This window comes from Amblyomma americanum, chromosome 4 (genome assembly GCF_052857255.1).
Source record: "Amblyomma americanum isolate KBUSLIRL-KWMA chromosome 4, ASM5285725v1, whole genome shotgun sequence".
NCBI lineage: Eukaryota > Metazoa > Arthropoda > Arachnida > Ixodida > Ixodidae > Amblyomma > Amblyomma americanum.
In genome coordinates this window covers 62,837,445-62,855,708 of record NC_135500.1, presented here as the reverse complement: position 1 = coordinate 62,855,708, position 18,264 = coordinate 62,837,445, and the positions used below count along the sequence as shown (strand labels likewise).

Sequence of the window (18,264 nt, the reverse complement as noted above, 5' to 3'; positions counted from 1 at the left end):
TGTACAAGGTGCCCTTGACATGTGCCAAATTGTCCAACAGCTGTATCTTGCCGGTACTCAACTATGGGGCAGAAACATGAAGGCTAACGAAAAAGGTTCAGCTTAAGTTAAGGACAACGCAGAGAGCCATGGAAAGAAAAATGATAAATGTAACGTTAATAGACCGGAAGTGGGCAGAGTGGGTGATTGAACAAACGCAGGTTAATGACATCCTAATCGAAATCAAGAGGAAGAAATGGGCTTGGGCAGGGCATGTGATGCCCAAAGGCAAGACAACCACTGGTCCTTAAAGGTAATGGAGTGGATTCCAAGAGAAGGCAAGCATAGCAAGGGGGCGACAGAAGGGTAGGTGGGCGCAGCTGGCAAAGGACCAGGTTAATTGGAGAGATATGGGAGAGGCCTTTGCCCTGCAGTGGGTGTAGTCAGGCTGATGATGGTGATGATGAAATTTTATATAGGGGCAGACAGGAAGATGCCTAAATAAGAGGTTAGGAGAGCATAATTACAACGTAGAAAACAAAAGAGGTGGGCACATGGTTATCCACTGTCTCAAGTGCAACGGCAAAAGCGAGAAAAGCAAGGAAGGCTGTCGTCCTGTTTTTTCGCAGATGTAAAATACTTCTTAAAAGTAAATGTTAAAAAATGCGAGTGATTCTGGAGGTTTTGGAGACAGAAAAAGCGGGCGATAATTGCGTAAGCGCTCCTTAAATTTTGTTGTCCGGAAGAGAGATCGTCATATCTTACATCGGGCACGTGGGTAGCCCGATAACATGTGATAGTCATCACTTGTTGGTAATAGTCTTGTAAACATCCGCAGGTGATTGCCAAGAGTATAAAAGTGTTTTTCGCATGAAATTAAATCAGTTGCAAGTAAGTGCTCTTATTATGTCTCTCTCATTCTGTCATCCTTGTCTTTTTGAGCGCTTTCACTGTCAGAATTGAAAACCAACTCGCCCCCTCCCTGCTATTATTCAGTTTTTAGGATTTGTTCTAAAAATTTTTGTGTAATTTGCGCACCCCCTTTTTCAAGCCTTAATTTAAAAAATAAAGTGCGTGAAATATGCCAGTAAATACGGTAACAGCTGGGAAAGCTAATGGCGATACGCAGTGAGTGAGACGTCACCACTTTCTGTAACCAGCAGCTCAACACACTACACACATGTGCCGCTGTATCTGCTACATCAATATACTAGGCACCAGAATAAGAGCCAGTGAGGGTGACACCACTAAGCAGGAAATGCTTTTTTGGCTAAAAAAATCTAGATTATGGTTGGAAAGGTGAAATGCTGTTTCAGAACTGCTATCTGTGATAATTCTATTATTCTGAGCTAAAAGTTCAAAGCCTCTACTTCTCTGACAAGTGTCTGAATTTCCACACTCACCTTTGCTGCAGCCGTTTCATGACTCTGATGTCAATCATGTGTGCCATGTGCGATGGGACCTTGCGCGTCTCATAGCCAAACGCAGCGTTGAACAGCCGGTTCACGTGACGTAGCGAGTCCCCAAATGTGTCCAGCAGGCGTCGACGGCGCCACCTGGTGGTCTCTGTTGGAACCTCTAGCCGTTTCTTTTTAGCCATGCAAAGCAAAAGCAAACAAGATGCCTGTCCTCAATTAAACAGGAAATATCACAAAAACGTGTGTAAGGGCCACACTATTTTTTTTCAGATTCGAGGGCCAATTTTCAGGGTGTGGCCCATGTACTATCGCGATCAAAGGGTCGCAAGTGCGTGGAAAAAATTTTATTTCAGAGCAGTCACGTGATCCAGACACCTGAAATGTATCAAGCTCTGAGGGGACACGCATGTTCTATAAGCTGGTAGCATTGCAGCGCAACTGGGTAGCAAGGTTGAGCTGCAATGAACGTTTTCTTGAGAACATGCGTCCCATAACATTTTGATCGTGACAGTGAACAATGTGTGAAAAAAAATTTTTTTGAGTGAATACACACCAATCAGGGAATGAGCAGCAATTATTCTATGTTCAATCGTCACTCGCAGAGCCTTCAGACTCTGAGCTGGTGCTGTGCTCTGGTGCATGCTCATCCCACAAGACGCGCAACACGTCAATTGTCAGCATGTAGCCGTTGTTATGCACTTCTATCACTTAGCAGAGCACCTCTTCTTCCAGTTTGGGAAACTGGCACGGGTTGACTCGGAAAGTGCACTTTGTGCAGCTTCTGTTCCTCAATTCATCCTTTTGGTTGCACCATCGTTACATGCACTTCTCGTCCACATCGAATTTCCTGCCTGCCGCACACTTGCATATTCGAGAGCAAACTCCTAGCCATGTAGCTATTAAGGTGCTTGGCCATCGTGCTAAAATTGCAACGCTCGGCAGCAGCACATGAAAGCCACAACTACAGTGAACTACTATGCTACCGCAACTCTCGTGCCTTTGACAGCCACAAAAAGCTGGAGCTGGTGATAATGATGCCGATATGGATAGCGGGAGCTCATGGTGGAGGAGAAAGTTGATGATGATGATGATGATGACCCGCGGCCTTGGGTGCCATTAGTGGGTGGCACCTGGAAGCTCTTGTGCGCGTGCATTTCGAAGGCTATTCCCACGTGGATCGTGGCAAGTTTGGTTGTGACCCTTATATGAATCGTTTTTTTTTAATATTTCCTTTGAGAAAACAGGGTGCGGCCCATACATGGATGAGGCTCTTACACATGTTTATACGGTAATGTGTCCTCCTTTCCCATAGAACTCCATACAATTGAAGCAAGTTTAGGTGAACCTAGGAACATTAAATTGTTGTTTCTTTTGAACAACTAAAACAAAAGTGAAACACCATCCACAGTAACTCATTATTAATGCAAAAGCATTAGATCACTTATCGGCACAAAGACCTGGCATCACCCAAAAACTTGCAATTGGTCGAAATGGTGTGTCACAAAAAGCGAGAAAACATGAAATGTTAATGAGTAATAGTCAGTACTAGTACTTACCACTGCATAAACTGCAAAGGAATAAAAAAGAATTAGAACAGACTTTGAATATAAATATAATAGAAATAGGATGAAATTTTAATAGAACTGGACTGCATTACTCTCACGTAAGTTCCTTAAGTACCCCAGTAATTATAACTTAAACTCCATACCTTGAAATACAATGTCACTCAGAAACAAAAAGGCTTTGCATGTTGCATAACGAACTATATGGGCACTGCGTGTTTGTCACTGCTTACATCAAAAGGCAAAATAAAAATAGTACAATGAAACCTGGCTAATGAAAACTCTAAAAAAGGGCAATCAGCTGGGTCTGCACAGCTGGTAGATCATGCCGCAAACCAAGATGTGAGTAAACGAGAGAGTCTGCACTTGCATGCCACAATGCGTGGTCTACTGTCCTGTGCTTTGCACAATTATAATGTCGCACTGATTTCCATGCACATGCTGCCTCTGCTTCAAAGCTTAGAAAACACAGCCAGGATGCGTGGTTTCTCCAAAGCAATACTGAAGGCTCGGATTTTTCAGAAAGATGATGACCGGCAGACCCAGAGAAGGGACACGGGAGAAGGAGTCGGTGCCTTGATTGCCTCTCCTTCTACGCCAGCATCTTTCACGTTGTCGACTGATGTACCAGTGGCAATCAATATGCAGCACCAGTTTTGCAAGCAACAAATTAGGAAGACTGTTCAGCACTGCAGCTCCTCTTGCTGGCTGCCTCCAAGTTGCTCCTTCAAAGTGAAGTTGCTCGGGAGATTACTTCACTGCCTCCTGTCAATCTCCACTTGTTGGGAGCCACTCAATAAACTACACCTATATTTTGATATGGTCATCACCCTCAGCCACTGCTATGCAGGGCAAACGCCATCACATTATCATAAACATTTGAGCCGGCCAAGGCAATCAGGACAATGAGCAAACATGCCAAATATAAATATGTCTACTCAACAACTATCACAAAAGCCTATTACATGGAAAAGAACCCAAGCAAGTGAACAAGCCAGCCACCTATTAATTCAACTGACACCGAATTTCCTTTTCTTCATAACACGAAGAGGTAATATATGATGCTTGAGTATAGCTGTGCAGTTTTTTTTTTTTTTTTAGGTATGACACTTGCATAGATCTCATGTTGCTTTTGCACATCTTCAGCTGATACCCATACCAGGAATTTCAGCTTTGTGATTTATTTAACTGCCCATAATACTATGCATTGCAGTTTCAATACAAGTGTACCAGCAACTATGGCACATTTTATGCCCACTGTTTTTTTATTACATGCACAGCTTCAAAGTATCCACTCTGCACATTGCCCAACAGCACGCAACCGAACGAACAACCTACAATGTACCCACCTTCATCAAGGCACCAAACAGGTTCTGCTTCTCCCAAGGCAGCCAGCCCTCCCTGAGGCCAAGGAGGGTTCGATGAGGCGGCCGTGATGCGGTTTCATTCTTCACCGTGATATCTGTCGTCCTGCTTCGTCGAAAGACAAGTTCGATTCCCTCGTCTCCCACCATGGTAGCATTGCTCACATACTGCTCGATCAGCTGGGACTTGTGCTTGCGGAAGCCCTTCAGCGTCAGCAGGCCTGTTGATGCAAGGGGGAAGTGCATTTTAAAGGTTCATGCCAAGGATACCACTCTCAAATACCACTTGGCTTTTAATTTCACTGTTTACCACTGCTGTGCTTGTGTTCATTTCACTTTAGAATCGTGCACCCAAGTTCAGCTGCTGTTTCATGTAACGCAGGGTGACTTACTAGCAGCAATGAAAACTGTACGCTTGCCAAACTAAGAAAAAACTAAAAAGAAAATAATTGGGCTTCCATCAAACACTTCAGCAGGGTGAGCTACTGAATTGCACCAATTATTGACCACAGAAAAATGCATACAGCCCAGACATCTGAATGCAAAAAAAGTCCATATTCAGAAAGTAGAAATCTAAAATTATGCAATTAGCTATAGGTGTAACGTTAAGAGACTGGAAGCGGGCAGAGTGGGTGAGGAAACAAACACGGGTTAATTACATCCTAGTCGCAATGAGGAGGAAGAAATGGGCTTGGGTAGGGCACGTAATGTGAAAGCAAGGTAACAGCTAGTCCTTAAGGGTAAAGGAGTGGATTCCAAAGGAAGGCAAGTGTAGCAGGAGGCAGCAGCAAGTTAGGTGGGCAAATGAGATAAAGAAGTTTGTGGGGATACGGTGGCCGCAACTGGCAAAGGACAGGGTTAATTGAAGAGACATGGGAAAGGTCTTTGCCCTGCAATGGGCATAGTCAGGCTGATGATGATGAGGAGTCGCCTAGCATTTCGCTGTTGATAAAAGGTATCATTGCATGTAAACTGATTTTTCTGAAATATCATACCTCCATTATACAATGACTGGTGGAGCAAGGGGTCGTACGCTTGGCATATGGCACATTTGGCTTAGAGCAAAATTTAATCGGTGGAATGCCCATAAAATAATTTTTTACAATCAAGTGGCCAGCACGGCTCATTGTTAGTGCACCAAATTCAGGCTTCAGTCTCTGAGCAATGCCCCAATTGTCCAAGAACCATTTATTACCATAGTGCTGTAACAAATGAAGCTGTATGGCCTGTGTCGCTCTGTTTGCATCGATTCACCAAAATTTCTGGCACTACTTCTGCCAGTTCTTCTGTACTGCAGTAGAATCTCAATGATATGATCACAGCCTGTATGTCTTTCGGGGTGGTACAAATTTATAACATTACCTAGGCAAGATGCACTCTGTACGATGTGTAGAATTTCAGGTGTTCTGAACACTTACCTGTCCCACTACAGATCATACAAACATGGAAGCTATGAACCACACCCTCAAGCACCAAGTCCGTAGGGTGGAACTTCCTATACCTTCTAGTGGGCCCAATTACGAACAGCAGCACCAATTCCTCCTTCAGTTACATTCATAGTGAATAGTGTACGAGTTATTTACATTACAATGGACGACTGAAACACGCGGTGCGGGGGTGTTCGCATGGCATTTGTTTCACGAGCAGACTGGTCCAAAATCGGGCCCGTAGGGGAGGTTGGCCGATGTATCGTTTGTTCGCCTGATCTGCGTGCCGCACCGTACTTTACTGCGGTTTTCGTACACCCTTTCTTTGCTGTAGTGGCATGTCAAAATTGGTTGTGCTACTCGTCAAGAATGGTAACCGCAGAGCTGGCCCAATGTATAGAGAACAGAGAACATATCTTATATGGTTTTATTGATACATATAACCTTCCTGTTACTTTCAGTCTAAAAGAAATATTTCTCAAAGTACATTATACGTCTACATTACAGCATTCGATACAATACAGATAAAGTGCGTCGACGCAGCAGAGGTGTTAAGTTTATCTCAAACGGCACAGCTGACATTTTCAGTACATCATTTCATGCATTCACACAATACATGTGCGATCATTCCTGCATACTGTTCATGCAATACAGAAGGGTCACTCTGTGCACAGTGAGTGCATGCAATTTAATACAGTCGAGACCACATATAACGGCCCCACTTAGGACGAACTTTTGCTTATAACGAACAAGACCTGAGCGACCATCAAAATATACATTGTTTCAGTAGCACAAAATCACACGTATAACGAATGTCATTAAGCCCTCTTGATCAGTTATAGCGAACGGATGGCGTAAACCCGGCGCCGCGATACGAGATAACCTGCTTCTGACCCCTTTGTGTGCCCGGCGCGAGGTATGTTTTCCCGAGCCTCATCGCAGGCGAACTGCCCGCCCGTTTCGTGCCGGTCTCAAGCGCGCTACCCTTTCCCCGCAGACGCGCCTTCCAAGATCGCCCTCCTGCCCCTCCTCGCAACTCCGCTCCCCTCTCCTCACTCTCTTGCAAATCCGCGCGTGGCGTCCGTGATCAACCGCACCGCAGCCAGCCGCCAGTACCGATCGCAGAGGCCATGATCCGTGGAGCAGGCCTTCTGTGGGAGCCTAGAGGTGGCTGCACTGACGCTCACGGACGCCGTTCATTGGTCTCTCCGCTGGCGCTGTGCATCTGTATCTTTAGCATGATTGGCTTGATTGCCGCCTATGCACAATGCGCGTCTCTGCGCGTCTACCCGATCGCACGCTTTTGTCACTCTTGTTGAGGGTGCGGGCGTTTCGTTGGCTTCGTTCAAATCTCGGCCCTGGATGTAATTTGGGATGGCGGAGGGGAACACCGCGCCCATTTCCATTGTATTCAGCGGTAGAGATGATGAAAGCAGCATGGGCGGAGGTGACGGCCACTGGCAAGCGGAACTGCTTTCGCAAGGCCGTCTTCGTCGGCACAGTGTCTGATTCCGAGCCTGATGCTTCGGAAGATGACTAGCTCGGCGGCGATTTGTGGCAGCGCGTTGTCGATTCCGACACATGGGGGGTCATGACATTGGTTGGACTGATTTTATTTCTGTCGATGACGACACCGACACCGCGGAACCGTGCACGGACTAGGGCATTGTTTCTGAAGTGCGGGACGAGAGTGACGCGGAGGAATCGGATGAGGATGGAACTTCGGAGCCAGCACCCATAAGCGCACCTGTAGCAATCGGCTGCATAGAGAGCCTCAGACAACTTGTCTATGCCAAGGGCCTCAGCAAAGCGCACGCTTCTGCCTTAAATAATCTGGAAACCTCCCTCATCGGATCTACGCTGCAAAAACAGACGTCCATCACGGACTTTCTCGCAAAGAAAAAATTTTATGTTTTGACAAGCAACTGTCTTTAAAGCTGTGGTCCACTGACTACAAACTTTGGAATATAACGAACAGATGCCACGCGACGCTCATGTTCGTTATAAGCAGGCTCGGCTGTACATGCACGATGTACCTCAGGATCGTAAAAAAACTGTTTAGCATTTGTGTAAATGCGTGAACGCAAACCACTATTACGCAATGGCCTTCACTTTCCATGCTAATATGTGCGACACCAATAGAATTCAGTTAACATACAGCTGCATAATCAGTTCCCATGATGTGCCGACTCTTGTGGACCAAACCCAATGACTGCTTCGTTAACAGCAGTGACTAAATCATAGTTAATGATCCACCGCGCTGAAGTGAGCGGTGGCGCCTAAGAAAGCGAGTGCAGGTAGAGGTTCCCGTTGTATCCGTGTAGGTCTCGCTGCACTCTTCGCAATTTCGAAGATCACGAGCACAAAACCAAACACCACCGTAGTTGTCGCAGCACCGACATCCCTAATGCACGAAGGAAGACGACGCCAAAGTGTCTGTGACTGGCGTAGCAAAGCAAGCAAGAGAGCTTGAAGTAACACGAATGATGGAGTTCGCAAAACACGCAAATGATGAGCAGCAGTTGCATATGGCCGTGCAGGTCGAAATTTCAAAAGGTAAAGAGAGTGCGCAAGACATTTTCCCCTTTCAGAACCTTCTTGCGGTTACATCTAGTTCTTTACTACACATGCTAGTGCCAATTCCTCCTTCAGTTACATTCACAACGGATGGTGCATGTTGCAAATGGGTTGCAAGCCCCAAGGGTAGCGTTGGCCTGGCGGCCTGGGGGAAAGCTGGAAACATCCGAAGGTCCCGGCAAAGGATGAGTCGACTGGCAACAGAACAACTTGTTTATTCTGGCATCGCAAAAGAGCAGCCGGTCAGGGCAACCACGTTACTCTAAGGAAGAAATCGAAGTCTCTCTCTGGCGTCCGGGGCAGCGGCTTTTTATACCCTCGGAGTCGAGGGCAAGAAGGAACCGCTTGGGATGAGGCACCCGATACGGCGACGCTCAGACATGTTCAGACGTGACGTGCGCGTCCGCCGGGCCGGCGCTGGTCAGACCTCCTCACCTCCCAGTTGGGGAGCTCCTCTCCCCGGCTGCCGCGCTTTGACAAGCGTGGGCACCAACATGCACACACACACACGCACACACGACGACACGTGGCATTGAAACCTGCCTGGACGCGCTTGGCGAGAGGCGTTACGGCAGCACTGAACGGGCCCAAAATGACCGCCACTGACCGCCAAATGACCGAGGCGAAACGTAACAGACCGCCCCGCCGGGAGAAGGAGATCCCGATGGTCAGGGGACTGCATCCGCTGTCCAGAGGGATGTCGCTCGATGACGCTCGTAATCAAAACCGGTCGTCCCTCGACGTTGCTTGAGCGCAGCGCACAGAGAAGGCCTCGTTCTCAGGTTCAGGATCACACAGGACACTGCAAAGTGACTTCGGGAGAGTTGCCATTTTTGTGCTCGTTCCCAGCAAGCGTTAGAACTACGCCGAAACGCAACCGCTCAGTTAGCAAGTACGAGACAACCCTCACTAAGCTCTGCCAGGCTCTTTCCCCTTTTATACTACTGCCTAGTTCCTTACAGTAGTCAAGCAGCACTCAGAACGCGTCCACAAATTGGAAAATTGCACTAGAAAGCACATAATCACTTTGAAACACTAAACAAAAGCAATATGTTAAAATTCCTGCCTCAGGAAGAAAACATCAGTAACAAACAACTTTGAGGCGGATTCCCACGTTAGGGGCTTCGACTTAAGCCATCGGCGTTACCGTTGAGACTCCCCTTTTTGTAACGCACCTCAAAGGAATATTGTTGCAAAGCGAGGCTCCAGCGCAGGAGGCGGCCATTTTTGGGAGAGATGGTCTGCAGCCATTGGAGAGGGCAGTGATCCGTCTCAATGATAAACCTCGAGCCGGCTAGGCAGCATGACAATTTCTGAACGGCCCACACGAGACACGCACACTCTTTCTCGGTGGCGCTGTACGCCTGCTCACGACAGGTCAGCTTACGACTAGCATACAGGACGGGGTGTTCCACTTCTCCATTGTCCCTTTGGCACAGTACAACGCCCATGCCTCGCTCACTAGCATCGCACTGAACAACGAGCCCTTTTGTGTAGTCTGGCGATCGTAGCACAGGCTGGCTTGTTAGGGCGCTCTTTAGGGCGCTAAAAGCTCTTTCCTTTGTCTCGCTCCAGACGACTGTTTGGGGCTCTGTTTTTCTTAGAGCATCCGTTAGGGGAGCCGCGATATCGGAGTAACTGGGGATGTACCTCTGATAGTAGCCGGCGACACCTAAGAACGACCGAATATCGGTCTTCGTGCGCGGTTGCGGGAAGTCTCGCACAGCGGCCACCTTTATTTCAGAGGGGCGGCGACGACCCTGTCCAATCACGTGACCGAGGTAGACAACCTCGGCCTGTGCTAATTGGCACTTGGGAGCCTTGACTGTCAAGCCCGCTTCGCGCAGGCGGGTTAGCACTGCCCGCAAGTGTGCCATATGCTCAGACCAGGATGCGGAGAATATCGCTACGTCGTCTAGATACGGTAAAGCGAATTCTTCCTGTCCCCGCAACACTTTGTCCATGAGGCTTGAAAAGCAGTATGGCGCGTTCTTCAAACCAAAACTCAAAACTTTAGGACGGAATGTTCCCATTGGTGAAATGAACGCCGCATACCTACTAGCCTCTTCTGTAAGTGGAACCTGCCAATAACCCCTGACAAGATCTAGGGTGGAAATAAACTGAGCGCTACTAACTTTCTCAAGACGCTCCTCGATGTTAGGGATCGGATAAATTTGATCCTTAGTGATGGAATTAAGCCTGCGGTAGTCGACGCAAGGACGAGGTTCCTTGCCCGGTACCTCAACTAAAATCAAAGGGGAGGTATAATCACTCTCACCCGCCTCAATAACACCGAGCTGTAGCATTTTCTTTACCTCAGCCTCCATAATATCGCGCTGGCGGGGTGACACCCGGTACGCCTTGGATCGTACTGGCTCTGGGGAGGTAAGTTCTATACCATGAGTAAGGACAGAAGTCCTACCAGGCCTCTCAGAGAACTTACCTTGAAGCTCTTGTAAGAGTTGGTGTAGTTCGGTTTTCTGCTCAGGCGACAGCGGTGCTTTAATGATTAAGTCACTAATGACCTGATCAGTGTCTTCCCTGTTCGTCACTGAGCCTAGTCCCGGAAGCTCGACCGGAAGCTCTTCTAACTTTCCCGTGTCGGGCATTTCCTCTCCAGTACCTGGTGCCTTCAACGCTACAGGCTCAATTTTATTCAGTTCGGACGTGCTCTGAATACCAGCTTGCTGCGCCTCCGACCCTTTTTCATTGTTCGACAACGTCGGCCCCGCAACTACCGCCTTTGCAGCGAGCTCCCGAACTCTCGATCTGGTTAAGGCCTGAACGCTAGCCTCACCAAACAAAAGCCCCTTCTCGCGCAGGAGGTGATCGGACCTGTTCGAAAATAGGTACGGGTACTGGGGGGGCAGCATAGATGACACTACGGCCTCCGTCTCAAGTGCTCCGAAAGGTCCTTCAATAAGCACTTTTGCTACGGGCAGACACACGCTGTGAGCTTCCACGGCTTGCTTGATCCATGCGCACTCGCCCGTGAACATATCGGGTTCTACGTAAGAGGGGTGAACTACATCTATTGTAGCTGCAGAATCACGAAGCACTCGGCACTCTTTCCCGTTCACGAGGAAGTCTCGCATGTAAGGCTCGAGAAGCTTCATGTTCTCGTCAGTGCTACATAATGACAAACACACGACTTTTCTTTTTGTTTCTGGACACTGCGCCGAAAAGTGACCCGGCTTCTGGCACGTATAACACACACGTGCTTGCCTCCTCTCGAACCGCTTTCTGCGTTCGGCTTCAGCTGCCGCCGTCTCCTTACGTTCAGTCGGACTGCTTTCACTCGCATCCGCACTACGTGTGTCCCCCCTTGCTCTCATGGCTGTGAACTTCGGCCTCTCAGACTTGGAGCCAAATTCACCCTTTTGACCGTCCTTAGCTCCGCGAGCCCGACGCGTCACAAACTCCTCGGCTAGCTCGGCGGCTTTAGCCACTGTACTAACGTCTGGCCTATCCAAGACCCAGTACCGCACGTTCTCAGGTAACCGACTATAAAACTGTTCCAGCCCGAAACACTGCAGAATTTTCTCGTGGTCACCAAACGCTTTCTCTTCTTTGAGCCACTCCTGCATGTTTGACATAAGCCTGTAGGCAAACTCTGTATATGACTCGCTTCTGCCTTTTTCATTTTCCCGAAACTTCCGACGGAACGCCTCCGCTGACAGCCTGTACTTTTTTAGCAGACTCGATTTCACTTGGTCGAAATCCTCTGCCTCCTCTCTCTTCAAGCGAGCGACTACGTCGGCCGCCTCGCCGGGTAACAAAGTGAGCAAGCGCTGTGGCCACGTTTCCCGAGAGAACCCCTGCTTCTCGCACGTTCGCTCAAAGTTAACCAGGAACAAACCAATGTCCTCTCCAAGCTTAAACGGCCGCATCAGGTCAGTCATTTTGAACGATACCCGTTCTCCTGCACCGTGTGCCTGACTTCCATTACGAGCGCGTTCCATCTCTACCTCGAGACGCTTCATTTCCAAAGCGTGTTGACGGTCGCGCTCTTCTTTATGTTCGCGCTCGTCTTTCTCTTTTTGCTCTTTACGTTCGCGCTCGTCTTTCTCTTTTTGCTCTTTACGTTCGCGCTCCTCTTTTTCTTTTTGTTCCCTCTCCTCAATGGTCTCAAGGCATTCCGACAGCTCGTCATCCTCAGCCCTTAGCAGTTCTGGTTTTCTGAGTTTGTCTGAGACATCCAGACCCAACTCTCTTGCAAGCTCCAGCAATTTCGGTTTGCGCAACGACTTCAAATCCATGGCTGCTCCGAATGCTGCTTTCTCTACTGCCTACTATTGTCTTGCCGCAAACTAACCCGGCAGCAACGACAACCACAATTACCAGCTCTGTTTCTGACACTAACAAAAGCCTGGCAAAACTCCGAAGAAGAAAGTCCCGCACTCACCAAACCTCGCGGCCAAGAATTCAGCGCAGTCGTTCCGCTTCAGGCAACCAGTCATCACACAGGGCTCGTTGCACTGCTCCCGGATGGTCGTTGTGCTGCTCAGCATACAGTTGACCGCATATCTTCGCTGCTGGCCTCCGTTGTCGCGATCTCACCGCTGGCAACCAGTTGTTGCAAATGGGTTGCAAGCCCCAAGGGTAGCGTTGGCCTGGCGGCCTGGGGCAAAGCTGGAAACATCCGAAGGTCCCGGCAAAAGATGAGTCGACTGGCAACAGAACAACTTGTTGTTTATTCTGGCATCGCAAAAGAGCAGCCGGTCAGGGCGACCACGTTACTCGAAGGAAGAAATCGAAGTCTCTCTCTGGCGTCCGGGGCAGCGGCTTTTTATACCCTCGGAGTCGAGGGCAAGAAGGAACGGCTTGGGATGAGGCGCCCGATACGGCGACGCTCAGACATGTTCAGACGTGACGTGCGCGTCCGCCGGGCCGGCGCCGGTCAGACCTCCTCGCCTCCCAGTTGGGGAGCTCCTCTCCCCGGCTGCCGCGCTTTGACAAGCGTGGGCACCAACATGCACACACACACACGCACACACGACGACACGTGGCATTGAAACCTGCCTGGACGTGCTTGGCGAGAGGCGTTACGGCAGCACTGAACGGGCCCAAAATGACCGCCACTTTGAACGAAGCCCCGGCGTCCGTTGCGTCCGCGCCAGCTATACCGCGCGTCGTAGGCGAAACGTAACATGCACGAGTTACGGCTTCAGCGGAGGTTTCTCGAATTAGCTGGGACGAAAGCTGCTTGCGCTTATCCCCCCCCTGACCAAGTGCTGCCCTTACATTGCTGATGTGTAATCGCCAGTCATGCAGTACTCACCACAACCACTGACCGGTGGTGCATGGTTATAAATAAACCGTGAACCGGAAACTGATCGGCATGGATGTCTTTCCCGGGTTTCGGCATAAAGGTTCTGTTTGTTTTGAGAAGACAAATATTTTTCGTGACCTCCAAAGATCTGTAGCATCGAGATTCTACTGTACCATCCACGTTTTAAAAGCAGAATTTCAGCGCACAACACGGCGCAAGGTCTGTTCTTGAAGGGACACAGCGGACAACTCCGTCTAACTTCTGCCCCAAGTAAAACTCAGTTCTTCTGATCTTTGTGCTCTGCCGACATTTGTTTGGCAGGAAAAGATGTATTTGCTGCAGAGAAATATGATGAAAAATATGCCGCCACCGGATGTGAGCGAGCCCTGCCCAGTCACACAGGGCCAGCTAACAAAACCATGCACTGCCACATGTTGTACCGTATTTACACGACTGTAAGTAGTCTTAAGTTTTGAAATTTCAAAATCCAAAGTGGGGGAGGGTACGATTCAACTTACAATCGTGTGTGTGTCTATCGAATGGTCCTCAGAAAACTGATGAAAACTGTTTGCATCGAATTATATCTAATAAATGCCTGGACGATGACTGCCTACTAGGGGTGTGCGAACATTCGAAATTTCGAATACGAATCGAATATGTTTCATATTCGGCTCATATTCGAGTTCAAGAAATGATATTCGTGAATTTCCGAATATTCGAATACTCAGCAGCGATCGTGTACCGCACTGGCTTTCGTAAATTTGGTTGTGGCAAAAGCTCAATATCTGGGCAAATTATCTGAATACTGAGTTTAAAGTTCCAGGAAAACAATATAAAGGCCCTGTTCTCTTTCTTCTCCATCGTTTATCGCGTGGACCAATCGCATTCCGATGCCGATAGGCTTCACCTTGTGCGGAATTCCGCAAGTGGGCTTTCCCACATACCACACGTGCTGCGAACAAGATGGGGGACGCGAAAGCGCGTTTATTTTTTATCTTTCCGCAATATGTTATATAACTAATGCCCACACCCATGGCAATTGTTCTGTCACCTTAACTCTCAGAGTGTGACCACCGCCATCTTGTTTTGGACAACTACGCTATGCGGGAAAGCCTGCTTGCGGAATTTTGCGTGAGGCTCCCGAAGGGGCGAGTCGAGGTGTCACAACAGGGCAAGCGATCCTGTAAAAATCCCGCCTATTGCGTGGTGCACTGTAACCCATGCACCTCTTAAGTGGGCATAAAACGGCAGGCGTGACACCGTTCGGAGGGCCCCAAAGATAACCTGGCCGCGTAGTTTTGGTTTCTGAGCTTCGCCACTCGCCCGTGGCAATGGCAACTGTCGGCCCGCGCATTCGCCAGTAGTGCAATCTTAGCACCGTGCCGCTTTCAGACGCTGACTGACGCGTCAATGGTCATTTTTTTTCCTTTTTAGAAGCAGTCTCGCCATTCCGACGCCAATGTGCGTTTTCATCTTGCTCACGTTTCCTATTTCGTCCAGCACGCCGAAACTCGGTGCTCGTCACGGGATTGCAGTTGTTTGCACGATAGAGCTGCCTCATAAGACTACCGCATTTTCGGTAGTTTTTTTTTTCGGGGCCGCGGGGCATTTTATAAATCGACTCTCAAATAACCCAGGGATTTCTGTCCGTTCTTTGAATTAATTTGGAGTTCAAAGAACGGACAGAAATCCCCGAGTTACTTGAGGGGCGATTTATAAAATGCTCTGTGGCCACGAAAAAAAAAAATCTACCGAAAATGCGGTAATCTTATGAGGCAGCTTTATCGTGCAAACAACTGCAATCCTGTGACGAGCACCGAGTTTCGGCGTGCTGGACGAAATCGCAAGCAATTCCAGTCTTGTCATGTTATGGATTTCATTTTGCCTGACCACATTACAGGTTGGATACTGTTATGTTGTTCAATTAAGTAGTATACATTTCTGCGCATTGTTTTTTTTATACGGTGCTCCGGCAGTCTAGTTTTGTTTATTTCAGTTGCAAAGGCCATACACTACTTTGAAAAAATAAAATAAATATGAGCAACAGTGTTTGCTTGTTTCTTTTCTGAATTTATTTTTTCTGCTGACCAGATATTCGATATTCGAAGCCCGTTTTTTCTTTTCTTCATATTCGTATTCGATTCGTATTCGAAAATTTCAATATTCGCACACCCCTACTGCCTACATTTCAGATGAAAAGCAAGCAACAATGACGATTTTTCGTGCTTTGCTTCCCGCACACAGTCGAGAATGTCGAAGAATTGCTCCAAAAATCACAAAAGCCTCAGTGGCCTTCTTCGCAGTGCGACGCAGTAGCAGTGGTGCCTCTTCACCAACAGCCCAGTCGCGTTTCCAGGATGCTTCACTGCACGGAGTGTGACCAGCTCGTTTCAGTATACTGGAAGAGCGGAAGAAGCAAGCGGATGCAAGCGAGGGAAATATCTGCAGGCGTTAGAACGGCGAGATGCAATTCCAAAATAAGAAACGGTAGGGTTTTAACGTCTGATTGGGGGGGGGGGGCCTGGCGAACATCAACACACCTGCTGTTACGTGCATGTCAGAAGGGCGTGGGTAAAAACGTGATATGCACACAGTTCAGGCCAGAGGATGAATACCGCATAAATGCGTGTAAGGGCTGCACCTTTTTTTTCTTTTAAATTTGAGGGCCAATTTCACGGTGCGGCCCATACATGCAATGTGTGAAAAAAAAAAATTTTTAAGTAGAAACACACCAATCAGGGAATGAGCGGCATTTACTATACGTTCAATCGTCACTCGCGGAGTCTTCAGACTCCAAGCTGGTGCTGTGCTCTAGTGCATGCTCATCCCACAAGAAGTCGCACAGCACGTCCGCTGTCAATGCGTAGCCATTGTTACGCGCTTCCATCACTTAGCAGAGCAGCTCTTCTATCAGTTCGGGAAACTTGCATAACTTGCCTCGGAAAGCGTGCTTTTTGCAGCTTGTGTTCCTCAATGCATCCTTTTGGTTGCACCATCGCCGGGCGCACTTCTCGACCACGTCAAATTTCCAGCCCACTACATGCTTGCTTGGTGAACTAACACGCTACCGAGCTTCAGTGCCTTGACAGCCACAAAAAGCTGGAGCTGGTGATACTGATGCCGATACGGAGAGCGGGAGCTCGCGGCGGAGGAGAAAAATTGACGATGATGATGTGGAGCCACGGTCTCGGGCGCCATCTGTGGGCGGCATACCTGAAAGCTGCTGTGCGCATGCGCTGCCTCCGCAATCAAGCGCACCGTTGCTCGTAGCCGGAGCTTTGCGGAGGCCACGGCGCATGCATTTCGAAGGCTATTCCCATGTAGGTGGTGGAAAGTTTGGGTGTGGCCCTTACAGGGATATTATTTTTTTTTAATATTTCCTCCAGGAAAACAGGGTGTAGCCCATACACAAGTGCAGCCCTTACATGGATATTATTTTTTTAAATATTTCCTAGGAAAAAACAGAGTGCAGCCCTCACATGTGTTTATATGGTATTTGGAAGACTGCTTGTCGAGCAATTTTAACCAGACAAAACGCCACTTCAGAAGCCCTTCCAAATTAACCGATGCAAGCCTCAGGGCACCCGTATTAACGATCTTCTGATGCCATAGAATTACAGGGGCGTTTGGCAGGAATACAGCAGCAGTTCGAATTAACCAAATTTGCGGATTAACAGGGGTTGAATTAAAAAGGTTTTACTGCACTAACACCGTCTCCAACACAGCTCTCAGCTATGGTTGCTGCGGGCTGTCTGAGATCCGATTATAATTGCAATACTATCTTTTTTTTTCATTCTCACAGACTCGGAACCCCCGCCCCCTTCATTTTATATACCGTATATACTCACGTAATGAACCCACTCGCATAATGAACCCGCCCCCGCACTTTTGTTGGCCAGATTTACTTTATTTTTTCAGCCTTCAACTTTTTGTAGCTGGTTCCTCAATTTTCATGCCGTCAGCAGCCCAGACTTTGGCAGCACCCCAAGAAGCCCGATAAAATCACCACTTGTTTATCTTTTGAGGAGAGCTCCTGCAGGAAGGAAAGGGGTGGGGGGGGGGCACAGTGCAGTGCACAGCTTAGCAGCATGCCAAGATATGCTGCTGCCCCTGATAACACCACCACTTGTACTTGTTTGTCTTTTGAGGAGAGCTCCTGCCAGAGGAGTGTGGGGAGGGGAGGGGGGAGAGTGTGGTGCTCCACGAACTTGGCAGAGCGCCAACTTGGCAGAGCGCCAAGACGTTGTGTGCTGCATGCTAAGGCATAGTCATTGGCATTAGGCATTAGTCACTGGCGTTTGTGTTTCTTTTAACCTCTGTGTGTTTTTTTTAACCTCATGTACCAGTGTTCAGCATGTTCCGATTGGCCGGCAGCGCAGCAAAATTGCCCGATCGCCCGCAAGGTGAATGATGCTAAACACCAGGGGCACACACGCATCTGACCGCGTGTGTTTGTTTTGTTGATTACGGAAGGAATGATATGAAATATTGACCCTTCCAAAGAAATCTGTTGAAACTCTTTTTGCCGCGTAATGAACCCTCCTCCCAAACTGATGTCAACTTTTCTGGAAAAAAAAGTGGGTTCATGACGCAAGTATATACGGTTTTCGCACAAATAAGGTACCTTTTACTGAGGTTTGGCTAGTGTGTGATTCAATGGAGCTT

At 48.4% G+C, this 18,264-nt stretch overlaps 1 protein-coding gene across 2 annotated transcripts in view; it reads right to left on the bottom strand.

The window, feature by feature from the left end:
* The window catches only part of LOC144127981 (N-acetylglucosamine-1-phosphotransferase subunits alpha/beta-like), a 151,023-nt gene that overhangs the window by 66,007 nt on the left and 66,752 nt on the right, over positions 1-18,264 (bottom strand). For both annotated transcript variants that reach the window (XM_077661009.1, XM_077661010.1), the window contains exons 16-17: positions 4,309-4,544; positions 1,383-1,567 (exon numbers count right to left, since the gene is read on the bottom strand). In XM_077661009.1, coding sequence (XP_077517135.1) covers positions 1,383-1,567; positions 4,309-4,544 — 421 coding nt within the window. The remainder of the gene's footprint in view (positions 1-1,382; positions 1,568-4,308; positions 4,545-18,264) is intronic.